General features: G+C 37.3%; 1 protein-coding gene across 1 annotated transcript in view; it reads left to right on the forward strand.

Annotated features, from left to right (window-relative positions):
* The window catches only part of TRUB1 (TruB pseudouridine synthase family member 1), a 28,838-nt gene extending 17,043 nt beyond the window's left edge, over window positions 1–11,795 (forward strand). The window contains exons 5-8 of the mRNA XM_061162735.1: window positions 6,976–7,048; window positions 8,455–8,594; window positions 10,644–10,700; window positions 11,461–11,795. Coding sequence (XP_061018718.1) covers window positions 6,976–7,048; window positions 8,455–8,594; window positions 10,644–10,700; window positions 11,461–11,720 — 530 coding nt within the window. The 3' untranslated portion in view covers window positions 11,721–11,795. The remainder of the gene's footprint in view (window positions 1–6,975; window positions 7,049–8,454; window positions 8,595–10,643; window positions 10,701–11,460) is intronic.
* The last annotated feature ends 1,329 nt before the right edge of the window (window positions 11,796–13,124 follow it).

Raw genomic sequence — 13,124 nt, forward strand, 5'->3', positions numbered from 1 at the left:
TACATGACGGTGCAATTCTTTGAGTAGGGAATATTACAAGAGGACCAGGGTAATGAACTACTTGAACATACACCGATGAGAACGACTACCCTGAGGCATTTTGGAATTTTTAAAAACTCTACTTTGTATTTTACCATTTACGTCCTTACTTACGTTAAGGAAAGTATGTTAGTGTGTTAAAATCATCTCATTATAATCTTGAAATCTGAGAATCTGAAAAACTAAACAACTTTCTTTAGGCCCTGAAAGGGAGAGCTCCCTATAGTTGACTGAACACTGTCGTCCCAGAAAATGAGAGCTCAGAGAGTTTTGCTGATTGACATGATTTTTCTGTATGATTTTGGTAAGTCAGCGTAGTTTGTCATCTGTTTAAGCTGCACAGCAGGTGCCAAGGGGAAAATAAATATAAAACCTACCTTGTATCCTTAAGAAACTCGTGTCACATGGAGAACTAGGACCTGTGTTCTCAACCCTCTGAGACTTAATCCTAAGACCTATAACCAGTATTTTGTAATGCCTTCTCTATTATGCTGAAAGAAAACTCAGAGTTTTTCTCCCCTACCTACACATTAAAAAAAAAAAAAAAAAATCAATGTACTATAGTAAATGGACTAGAAAGAAGAAATAAAGGTAATTTATAGTAAAATAGTTACATCAGTATGTAAATACACAGATATTACTACACTGAAAGTCTTCATAGGTAATCAGATACGTATATATATCAGATACTTACACATCAATCACTGTGAATGCCACAAGTCAAATGCAGGCTGACAGGTGTGTTGTGTTGATGACTCAGTATTGGAAAGTTCAGTATATCCTTGCGGGAGCAACTGAAGAAGAGAATTATTTTGGGGCTTCCCCGGTGGCTCAGTGGTAAAGAATCTGCCTGCAGTGCAGGAGATGCAGGTTTGATCCCTGGGTCTGGAAGATTCCCTGGAGAAGGAAAGGCAACTCTCTCCAGTATTCTTGCCTGGGAAATCCCATGGACAGAGTCAGCAGGTGGGCTACAGTCCATGGGGTCGCAAAAGAGTCAGACGCAACTTAGCAAATAAACAAGACTGTACAAAAAATGCTGTATTTAAGTGGAAAATGGACTTAGATTCTAGCCTAAATGAAGTGAACGTTGCTCAGTTGTGTCTGACTCTTTGAGACCCCACGGACTATACAAGCCATGGAATTCTCCAGGCCAGAATACTGGAGTGGGCAGCCTTTCCCTTCTCCGGGGAATCTTCCCAACCCAGGGATCGAACCCAGGTCTCCTCCTGCATTGCAGGCGGATTTTCTTTACCAGCTGAGCCACAAGGGAAGCCCGGTCCTAGCCTAAAGTAATTCTAAACAGAAGGTCACCCACTTGAGCATCTGGCAGATGTCCGGAACTCAGGCAGAGCGTAGGACAGCTCCTCACTGCACTGCCCCGGGCACATCCCAGGACGTCTGGCATCCCTAGTCCTCACCTATTAAGTGCTGCTGCCATCGCCACCCACCAGTCATTACAGCAATAAAAAATACAGCTTTTAATTGACCTGTTGAAAGCAACCGCCATCTGGGTAAAACAAGGGGTTATGCAGTAAACGGCATGTGAAGGACCTGAGGTCACTATCCCATCTAGACAGATTACTATTTTTAGCCATACAAAATGAGTCTAGCTCAGACTCAGCGTTCAAACCCTATTAATAGGGCTCTTTTATTCCCTATCCTGACACCTTTTGTTATTTCTAAATAGTATTTTTTGCCATTTATTTAATAAATTTTTGTACATTAATTCCTAAGCTTGGCTGAGACCGTGTCTCTCTTGGTTTTTGGTGTTTAGAGCAATGCGTGGCATATAGAATAAAGTATTTAGTGGGTATGACTAAACTAGGCTGGTGATAGAGGCATTGAAAAGACTTCAGGGAAGTCCCAGAAAAGGCATAGCATCTTCCCATCTTCTGCTGCTCTTTTCTCATCCACAGTGAGGTGTTACGTTTCAGGTGCAGCTGCCGGTGTCTCTGAGGATACACGGCTCCAGTGCGCTCATCTGCTCAGGACGTTGAGGCTGTGGGCTTCCCAGGCTGTCTTGGATGTGAGCCAAGCTTCTGGGAAGGCCTTACTGCTCTGGTGATGGGAATAGCTTTTTTCTATGCCTCCTGTGCCTTTATTACTGGGAGGCAAGAAATGTAAACTGTAAGTGCCATCTCTTGCTAATCCTCTGTTCCAAACACCACCACCTCTTGGTCCCGTAATAGAATGTTGCCAAGTCTTCTCGAATGGATGCCACTAACGTCGTATCTGATGCGAGTGGCTCCTCCTGGATTGTGGTCTGGCTTGCCCACATTTCCTAGAGGAAGCTGAAAAGTTGAATTGGGTCTCCAGTTGTCATTTAAACAAATAAGGCACACACTATATTGGGGCTAGGGTGTAGCTGGGTATCAGTCATCCCATGGTACCTTTTGTTTATACTGAAACTTTTTTCTTATAAAGTATCATGCAAATAAAGGAAAGTGAAGAAAGTATAAGTTTACAACTTGATGAACTATCACAAAACAAACATCCATGCAGCTCCCAGTCTAGTCAAGAAATAGAGGGGCTGCCCTGGTGGTCCGGTTGTTAAGAACCCACCTTGTGGTGAGGGATCACCTGTTTGATCCCTGGTCTGGGAAGATTCCACATGGCATGGGGCAGCTAAGCCCTCGCGACAGAACTACTGAGCCCACACTGCAGAGCCCATGAGCCACAACTACTGAACCTACGTGCCTCAGCTGCTGAAGCCCACTCGCCCTAGAGCCCATGCAACAAGAGAAGCCACACAGTGAGAAATCCACGCACCGCAGCTAGAGATTAGCCTCCATTTGCCACAACTAAAGAAAGCCCGTGTGCAGCAATGAAGATCCAGCACAGCAAAAATATAAATAAATATTTTTAAATCCTTAAAAAAAAAATTAAAAATTCTTAGAGGCCCCCTTCCTGCCCCATCCCAGTGACTACAACATCTCTCTTTTCTAAATATAACTACTATTCTGATGTCCAATGCTTTGCTGATAATCCTAAAACTATAGTATAGCTTTGCCTGTGCTACTGTGTGGAAAAAGTACATATATGTACGTGTGCTGAGTTGCTCCAGTCGTGTCTGACTCTGTGACCCTTTGGATGGTAGTCCACCAAAGCCTCTGTCCAAGGGATTCTCCAGGCAAGAACACTGGAGTGGGTTGCCATGCCCTCCTCCAGGGGATCTTTCCTTTCCATCCCAGGGATCGAACCTGCCTCTCTTACATCTCCTGCATTGGCGTGTGAGTTCCTATACCACTAGTGCCACCTGGGAAGCCCGTATATGTACATAGACATTTATGTGGGCTTCCAGGTGGCATTAGTGGTAAGCCACCTACGATTTCAGGAGACATAAGAGACGCAGGTTCGATCCCTGGGTTGGGAAGATCCCCTGGAGGAGGGCTTGGCAACCCACTCCAGTATTCTTGCCTGGAGAATCCCCATGGACAGAGGATGCTGGCGAGCTACTGTCCATAGGGTTGCAAAGAGTCGGACACAACTAAAGCAACTTAGCACTCACATACTCATACTTTTATGTGCATCTGTATAAAATATGTAGAGAGATGTGTGTGTGTATACATACATATTCTTCCGTCATGAGACATTTGTGTTGACTCCAGATTGAGACTTTATGAATAAAGCTGCTTATGTGTATTTTATGCCTGTCTTTTGGTAGACATGTGCAATAATTTCTCTTTGATATATACCCAAGTGGAATTGCTGGGTCATAGGGTAAGTGCATATTTTACTATACTAGAAATTGTCAAGTAATTCTTAAAAGTGGTTGTACAACCTTGCATTTCTACCAGCAGTGTATAAGCATTCTACTTGTACCACATCCTTGGCAACACATGATAATGAGTAGTGTTTTTAGTTTTGGCCATTCTGATCAGTAGGTCATGGTGTTTCACTGTGGTTTTAATTTCTTTACTAATGAGATTCAGCTCAAACCGTAAAGAATTTGCCCGCAATGCAGGAGACCAGGGTTTGATCCCTGGGTCAGAAAGGGTCTCTGGAGAAGGGAATGGCAACCCATTCCAGTATTCTTGCCTGGAGGATCCCTGGCAGGCTGCAGTCCGTGGGGTCGCAAAGAGTCAGACACGACTGAGCAACTAACACACACAGTGAGATTCAGCAGTTTATCATATGCTTTTTGGGTACTAAGCCATCTTTGTTTATTGTCCAGGTCTCTTGCCCATTTCTTTGTTTTGTTTCTTCTTTCCCTCGCTATTGAGTCACTCTTTTTTTTAACATTCATTTGTATGAGTTTTATGGAAGAAAAAAAAAAAAAACTCTGGATATGTGCTCTTCTGTTTGATCACGTGTGTTACAGATACTGTCTTCTCTGTAGCTTGTCTTTTACAAAACTCTCTTAGCTGCATCTTTTGGAAAATAGAAGTTCCTAGTTTTACTTTAGTCTATGGTTAATTTTTTAGCGTCCTGTTTAAGAAAACTTTTCCCATGCCAAAAGCATTAAGATATTTTTCTATATTCTGGCAGCTTTATTGTTTTGCCTTTCACATTACATCTACAGTCTACCATTTTTTTCTATATGGATATCCAGTTCACTCAGCACTTTTCCCCACTACCTTGTTTCTTGGATCACAAATCAAGCATCTTATAAGCGTGGGTTTGTTTAGAATCTATTTTGTTGCATTTGGTCTGTTTATCCTTGTGTTAACACCAAACTATGTTAATTGCTATAGTTTTAGAATAAGTCTTGTTATCTGAAAGAGCAATTTTTGTACCTTATTTTTATAGATTTTTTTCTATAAGCTTTTTAGTTTTCTTATCAAAGTAAGGAAATTGCTTTCTATTCCTAATTTGCCATTTGTTTGTTTTTTTAATCATGAGCAACCATTGAATTTTATAAAATTTTTTTGCTGCATAGGCTTTCTGTTTGGTGATTCAAGCATCAAATAAATGATTCCTAGGTGACTAGGAATGCTCTTTTGACCTTGAGATTTTATTATTCCTCAGCAAATTAAATTCAACAAGAATGTCTCGAGTACCATCTTAATTGTGTGCATTATATAAGAAGAAAAGCTATCTTTGCCTTTTAGGAGATTAGAATTCCATTGGTGAGATAATACCTACACACACACACACACACACACACACACACACACACACACACATGAAATATATAGCTGTTAAAAACTGTGAATGATTAATTGCAGAATGAACAACAAAACCATACATGCCTAGGATCTTAAGTCAGAGAAGGCGACACCACGGCAGGTGTAGAATGAGAAAGAATACATCTCGTCACCTTGTGTGGGAAAATTTCAGTAAAAGAGAGTCCCCCAAGCAGGACAGGGGAATTGGCCTTGGCAGAAATGTTAGTAAAGAGACCAGCTTGGTGGAACTAGAAAGCTGTTTGGTCTTATTTTTTAAATGTATGGATGACTAAATTATGAACTGTAGCAATTTTATCAGCAGTGGCATTTCTCTGAGCAATTGCCAGCATGGTGGTAGCATTGGCTGTCTAGATTTGGAAGTCTTGCATAACTAAAATATCACCAGTAATTATGTCTTAATGTTTCAAGAGAGGAAACATTTTTCATGGAAAAAAATCCTCATTCATATCATGAGATACATCTGTTTGTACAACAATTTGAACAAAATGGGCATTTCAGCTCTACCTGTATGGAGCTGCTAGGTGCTATTCTTTTGAGTTGTGTAGCTGTTCTCTGTTTGAGTCTAGTAGATTCTGGTCTTTTGTTCATGTATAGCTCATAAGGATCAAGGTCACACAGAGATTAAAGCTCTCTTGCTGCACTGATATTAAAATCTGGACAGTGTTCCTTGCTGTCTTTTAATTTTTATTCTGGTATTAGTACAGTAATTCAAAACACAGTAATTAGTTTTTGTTTAATATTGTTTAAATAAGAAGATCAAATACAACATGTATATACCAGGATAAAAAGTTCAAGTAAATTTCCTACAGAGTGAAAAAAAAGACTAATTTCTTTCCATTGACTATAACTTATACAAGTAATAGAATGTTTCTGTAACCTAGTTTTTTACTGAATATGAAATTTGTATAGTTATCTATATGTGAAAATCCCAACTATTGAATTTCAGTGTGTTAGTTTCCAGTTGTTAAAATTATAGAGCAGTATTTTAATATTGCATCATTTTGTTTGAAAGAGTATCAAACAAAAGCTGAAAACATGACTAAGACAGATAAAATCTCTGTTATGTATTGGGTTGGCCAAAAAGTTCATTCAGATTTTCCATGACATCAAAACCCAAATCTACCCAATATATTTCCTTTCTTACACTGGCTTATTTTTGAGACCAGACTCGGGATTGAAATTCTAAGAGCAGTGAAGGGAGGGAAGGAGACAGATAAATTCAGCTTTATTTGGGGACAAAGTTAACATGTTGAGTGTAGAAAATTCATACCATCCCATACATACAACAGTTTTGAAATCTATCAGGTAAAATTTTAAATGTGATTAGTACTTGATAGCTTTCAATAACTTATTTAGTTATTTATAATATCTGATCCCTGGAGAAGCTTAGAAATAGCTTTGTGGGTATTTTTCTACTTACTTTCTAATCACCACATTTTTGATCACTGCAGGACCATTTCTGTAGCTAATGCAGCATTTTTCTCAGGTTTTCTGAAGGCCCTAGTGAGATTGTAGTAAATGTACATAAAACGATTGTTTTCTTTTTAATGGAGAAAAAAATGAAGCATAGGAAGTTGAATTTAGTTTTAATATTGGACAGTATAAGACTTTCCCCCTTTTATCTCATTATTTTGTATTTTATCCATCTCAACAAGGTAGAATTTGACCTGTAAAATGTATAATGTAATAAGTGCTTTGTTGAAAAAATTTTTTTTTTTAATTTTCAGAGTTGTCAGTACTGTGAAAATAGCCCATGTACTTCTGTGATTGTTTTAGTCACACTTTTTTTTTGGTTCATTTTTGGCAGATAAAATAACACAAGAAGATATTGAAGGCATTCTACAGAAATTCACTGGGAATATAATGCAGGTACCTCCCCTGTAAGTTCAATTGTTGAATTTGAATAAATGTTTAATTTTATTTTCCAGTGGCTGACATCGCGCTAATGAAGAAAAAGGAGAGTGGCTTCCTTTTACTTTATGGCAAGGCATGTTTTAGACCTAGCAACTGGTCAAGAGAGGTGACCCTGATTCAGATAGGATACAGAGCCTCTGGTGTCTTTAAGAGGAGACTGGTGGGCTCCAGTCCGTGGGGTCACAAAGAGTCAGACATGACTGAGCACAGCGCATACACACACGGGATGTAGTCTCCTTTGTCCCTGGATATTGCCCCAGCCTGACATCTGTGCTCTTCGAGGGTTTGTTGGTTTTTCTGATTCCACCTGTAGTCATCAGGGCAGTTCTGGAGAGCAGCAGACATGTTGCTTGTCCCAGAATAGCAGGAAAAGGGACCAGTCCCATCTGGTACAGGCATCCGAGATGCTTTAGAGTCCAGTTGACGCTTCCTGTCAGGTGTTGGGACCATTCTTTTTGGGCCCAGAATCTTATATTTCGTAATTCTCTGCAACAAATGAAACAGATGAGAATTATAACTTATTAAAAGTATAAGTATATTGATTTCCCACCTAAGCCATATTTTTGTGCACATTATAATTTCAAGCAAATTGCTTCCTTTTTTTTCTAATGGCATGGAATGTGTCAGGATATGTTACTAAAACTTCTTTTAGAATTTTGGTTTTTTAAAAAACTCTTAATTTTTTTTAAGAACACTGAAGTGTCTGTGGGAAATGTTTCTTTATAATTTTGCCTCAAATGGGAAGACTTAAAAATTGTAGCAGGATCTGAACAAACATTATTTTGGATCGTTATTGTTAAGATATAGTAAACATTTATGTTTATAAGAATCGTCTTAGGATTTTCTTCCCTGTGATTGTTCCAAGGATTTTTTTTGTGGACTAATCATACTTAATCACACAAAGTTAAGTGCTGTTAAGTAGATTATTTGCTTATTTTTTCTTTGGAAACAGTTTGGTAACTTTTATGTGAAAATGAATATAATTACAATGGAAATACATTGTTTCAAGGAAATAAAGCTGAGATCATTGCTACCGGATGCCTTGTTCCCTTTACCCAGAATGAGGACTAGTGAAGACATGAATACCATCTCCAGGAAGATGGTTAAAGAGGAATATTTGACAACATTGCTCCCTGAGTGCCAGAATGAATTGTATTAGCCTCCAAGATATTTAGGAGCTCTGTCCCCGACACCAGTGTGGAGTAGGTTAGAAGGAAAAAAAGTTCATTCCTGGAAGGATTTTCAGTTGAAAGGGCTGCTAATCATCTTTTCTCTTCATGCTGTAATCTGGAATTATTCTCTATCACTTTCTCAATCTCTCTTTATTCTTGCTCCCTTCTTCTCTCTTTGTCTCCCTCTTGTACTTTGCAAGCTATTCTGCATTAAAGAAAGATGGCCAGAGACTTTCAACTTTGATGAAGAGAGGTGACGTAGTAGAAGCAAAGCCTGCCAGGCCAGTTACTGTATACAGTCTCTCCCTTCAGAAATTCCAGCCACCATTTTTCACACTAGGTAAGACGGAGAAATCGGAAATCATTTGTATTTACATGTGACTTTTATATTTGGCTACTTTTCTGTAACTTTAATGGATCCCGAGGATATTGGAAATTTTTTTAAATTGGACTTTAAAGAAGGTTAGAATTTGTTAATAACTTTCTGACAACACATCTGATGAGAATACCTATGGCTATATAGGGGTTCAGAGTTGTCCTAAATCGTCTGAGTTTCTTATCTTACTATAAAATTGTAAATAACATACTTTGGATCTCTGTAGAGAAGAGTAGGTAAGGAATACATATTTTCAAGATTTTGTATTTTCTGTTTTATTGTCTTATGAATACTTGTTTCTCATTTTGGCTAGTACCTGATAGTTTACACTCAGTTTTTTTATTGACATTTATTTGTCCTTTTAAAACAGTGCATTTTCAGTCTGTGAACAAGAAATTCTAAAAGTTGAGTGATTTTTCTTTGTCACCAGCAAATTACTGCTAAAGATCATGAAAATATAGGAATAATGGGTAATGCAGAAATGTATTCCTGGACATGTAGTAAAGTTTAATTCAAGTTAACAGTTTGAATTTATCTATAATCCATATTTGAAATAAATTTAAAACCCAAGAAGACTTTTTCTATTGTTTGAAAATTTTATGATCTCCTAGCTAAAGCCCTGAATGTGTAAGAGTTGTGAAGAATCAAAAGTTGTATTTCTTCTTAATCTTCAGTCTCCCTGAAATTGATCCTGCTCCCTGAAATTGACGCTGCTCTTAATTTCATGGTGCATTCTGAATAGGATGACTTTTAGAAATAATTTCCCAAGTCTTTTTTTCTAAACTTTGTTGCTCTTTTTTCTCCTTTTGACGTTATTATCTAGTGTAAGTTCCTGTAGGTTGTGGGTTTTGTACAATTTTTTTAGGAAATCACTCCTTAAGTTTCCTGATTCTAAAATATTAGACAAACAATGAAACAAATATGCTAAAAAGTATTTTACTATGTTCCATGAAAAAGCAGCAGCTGTGTTGGCAAAGCAGATATTATCTATGAAAGTGAAAAAAAAAAACAAACCTCAAATTTTTCCAGTTGCATTTGTTCATTGGAGTTTATAGTAGGCCACATTTGACTCTTTTCATCAAAGTCAAATATAGTGCAAGAATGTAGTACACCTCCGTTGGTCCTGGTGCTCATTTTTTTAAATCTCAGCAGTGGCTCCCAACCTTGAGCTGATGGGGGAAAAAAGAAATTAAAATACCCAGGTGGGGAGTTTTGATTAATTCCCTCAAATAACTTTATTTGTATGCTAAGCTAGAAACAGGTGGAATGTAGTCTTTTTGTATGGAAATACAGTTCTTTTCAGGATGTCTTGTGGATGAATAAAAATAATCCAGAGCCTTGCTCTTAACCAATAAACTTGATTTATACTGGCTAAGCTAAGAAGATGTTTAGACATGCAGTCAGTAGTCAGTTCTGGTACATTGTGTAGATTTAAGTTACTTCATGATTTTTTTTAGGAATATTTCCAAAAGGACATTTAAATATGCTGAGTTTTCTGTTTAATATATTACCCCAAACATAATCCTGTCACTGAAAAGGGAATTTTTGTTTGTTTGTTGTATTTTTCGAGTATGTAAATCTGGAAATATTTTAAAAATCTACAGCTTATTATAGCAAGGCTGAGATGTCTAACCATTTGAAACCTTTTAAATGAACAAGATGTGCAAATCTGAAAAAAATTTTTTAAGTCTGCAGCTCATGATAGCAAAGCTGAGATTTCTAACTATTTAAAACCTATTAAATGCACAAGGCTGAAGTATTAGAGTGATATGACTTGCCATGTAATTTAAGACCTGCTTGTGAGTTGCTGCTATTTGCTTTCTCCACACTCTGACTTTTCAGTCTCACACACACATATGCTACTAGATGAATAATTTATGTTTTAGCACATAAATATTTTATCACTCGATTGTTTACATAGTGCATTTTTACATTTGTTTAGGGGCATCATTTCTATGTAAAGTGGATTTCATAGGAGCTTAGAAATTTACCATGTCACTGTTAACATTGCAGATGTCGAATGTGGAGGAGGTTTTTATATCAGAAGCTTGGTCAGTGACATTGGCAAAGGTAAGCATAAATATGAGTTACGAATTACCATTTAGAGAGTAATATTCCTTTTTGATGGGAAAAAGGAATTTTCCGTTTTTCATATCTCTGAGTACTGACTGGCCTTAGGAACAGTAATGAAGCCTGTGCTTTCAACCTTAAAAGCATTCTAGGTTTATGGCAGACAATTAGCAGCATCCATAGCTGCAGTGAAATGCTTGTAATGGGAGAGAAGAGAAAAAGAGGAACAGAAAATGAAGATGTGAATAGTGAATCTAAGGACCAGCATTTTTTTTTTCAAGCATAAAATGTTTTAACTCAAAGTAGGTACAAGAAGAAAAGATTACTCCTTTAAAAAAAATTTTTTTTTCATTGCTATACGTCAAATTTTTTAAAACAACCTAGAAGCCATCGTCTTACTAACAACCGGGAAATCGGAGATCTGGCCCTGCCATTGGCTGGCTGTGGTGACATGGGACAGGTCTCATGACCTCCTCTGCAGAGTGAGAGGGATAGTTACTCATGGGTTACGTAAGGAAAGGGAGTGCCAGTTCCTTCTAGACTTTAACCAGTTTATTAGATGAGCTAGTAAATATTATTTGGCTACTTAATCATTTCTTAATCTCAAGGCTCCTGGTTATTATTTTGGATTATTACAACTTTACATTTAGGGTAGTTTTGAAAGGTTTGAATTGAGTCCCTCAGTCATTTGAAAAATGGTAAGACTATGAAATACTAAATCGTTTATCATGCATTTTCTTTTTCTGTTTTGTTGCCACAGAACTCTCTTCCTGTGCCAATGTGCTAGAGCTGACGCGCACCAAACAGGGACCTTTCACCCTGGAGGAGCATGCCCTGCCCGAAGACAGATGGACGATTGATGACATCGCACAGTCTCTCGAGCAGTGCTCATCTCTTCTTCCAGCAGAGCTGGCACTTAAAAAAGCAAAACCTGAAGAGTCTAATGAGCAAGTTTTGAGCTGTGAGTATATAACTCTGAATGAGACAAAGGGAGAAGATGATGTAATTAAGACACTTTAAGACTGGCTTGGGATTGTTATCATTTCCTGGTTGACATTTGAATCCTGTGTGCGGAATGACAGGCTACATGCAAAAGACAAATGATACCTCTGGGTTTTTTTCTTTTTTTGCATGAAGAAAAATGTCCATCATTGATGGTTTCTATGGTACACAATTTATCTGCTGTAAATTATAAATAGCCCTGCAGTTGTTCATTTCTTGCTGTACTGTAGAATGTTGTCATGCTGTTAGATCGGATTCAGGAAAAGCAACTTTTTGATTTTGATCTCTCTTAAAAAGTCTTTTCCTATGAAAAAGTTGACCATATTTTCTAATCAGAGGGGAAAAACAATGGGCTACATGTTTCTTTGGTGTCATGAAGTGAATGTATATTTGTTTCTTTGACTTTATTTTGGCTTCCTGGTGGCTCTGGTTATTGAAACTCCTTAACTATGTTTGAAAAAGCCATTATTTAGCTCTTACGTCTTAGAGAGTTGATGATTATTAAGAACATTTCTTTAATAATGTTATACTTATCTTGGTAATAGCTGTGTTTGTTTAGATCTTAAAAACTAATAAACTTTTATAATAAATATTTGTAACTGAACCAAATTATTGCTGCTACCACTAATGGAATGTAAAGAGAAGACTAAATGTTTAAATAAATTCACCTCTACTCTACCATTAGCATAGGACAGCTCCTATGGCTTATGTTTTGGCAGCTATGAGATGTTTTCCTGGTAATCAGTAAGGTCGACCACCCTGTGCCAATATACTAAATAACCTAATTTTTAAAAATTAAGCTAAAGAATGTGTCTTCAATTAAAAACTTTTCTTTATTTTTTAGTATTTATTTACACCTCTTTCTAGGGTATCAAGCCCCTGGTATTTTGTTTGCAGTTTGCTTTTTCAAGTGATGTTTACAAACTTTGAGTTTTGCCCTGTATTTGCAGTTAATCCCGTCTTTTTAAATGTTGAAAAACAGTTGTTCTCGAACATTTTCATTCAAATGGCCTACTGACAGGTCCATGTCCCTCTTTACCATAGTTTTGAAAACAGTCACATTCAAAAAGAGTAAATTTCATGTGTAATGAGTGCTTCATATTTTTGTTATGGGAAAGCAATATATAATGCAGCCAGTCTGTTGAAATCCCACTGCATTTATTCAAATAAATATAATTTCAAAGTTAAGAGTTGTTAAATTTTCATCAAAGAAGGATTTTTAGATTTTTATGGATTGTCTTTCTTGCAAAGATAGTTGTTACGCAACCTCCAACCTCTAAATTTTAAATATGTAAAGAAAAATGGTCGTATTTGTGGTGAACATAATATGAACTCAGTCTAAGAAGTTACATGCTTCAGTAGAGCACTTTCAGCGTATTGTCAACATTTTTAGAACGAAAATGTTAGCACTTTCTTAAATGA

This window comes from Dama dama, chromosome 15 (assembly GCF_033118175.1).
Source record: "Dama dama isolate Ldn47 chromosome 15, ASM3311817v1, whole genome shotgun sequence".
NCBI classification, from domain to species: Eukaryota; Metazoa; Chordata; class Mammalia; order Artiodactyla; family Cervidae; genus Dama; species Dama dama.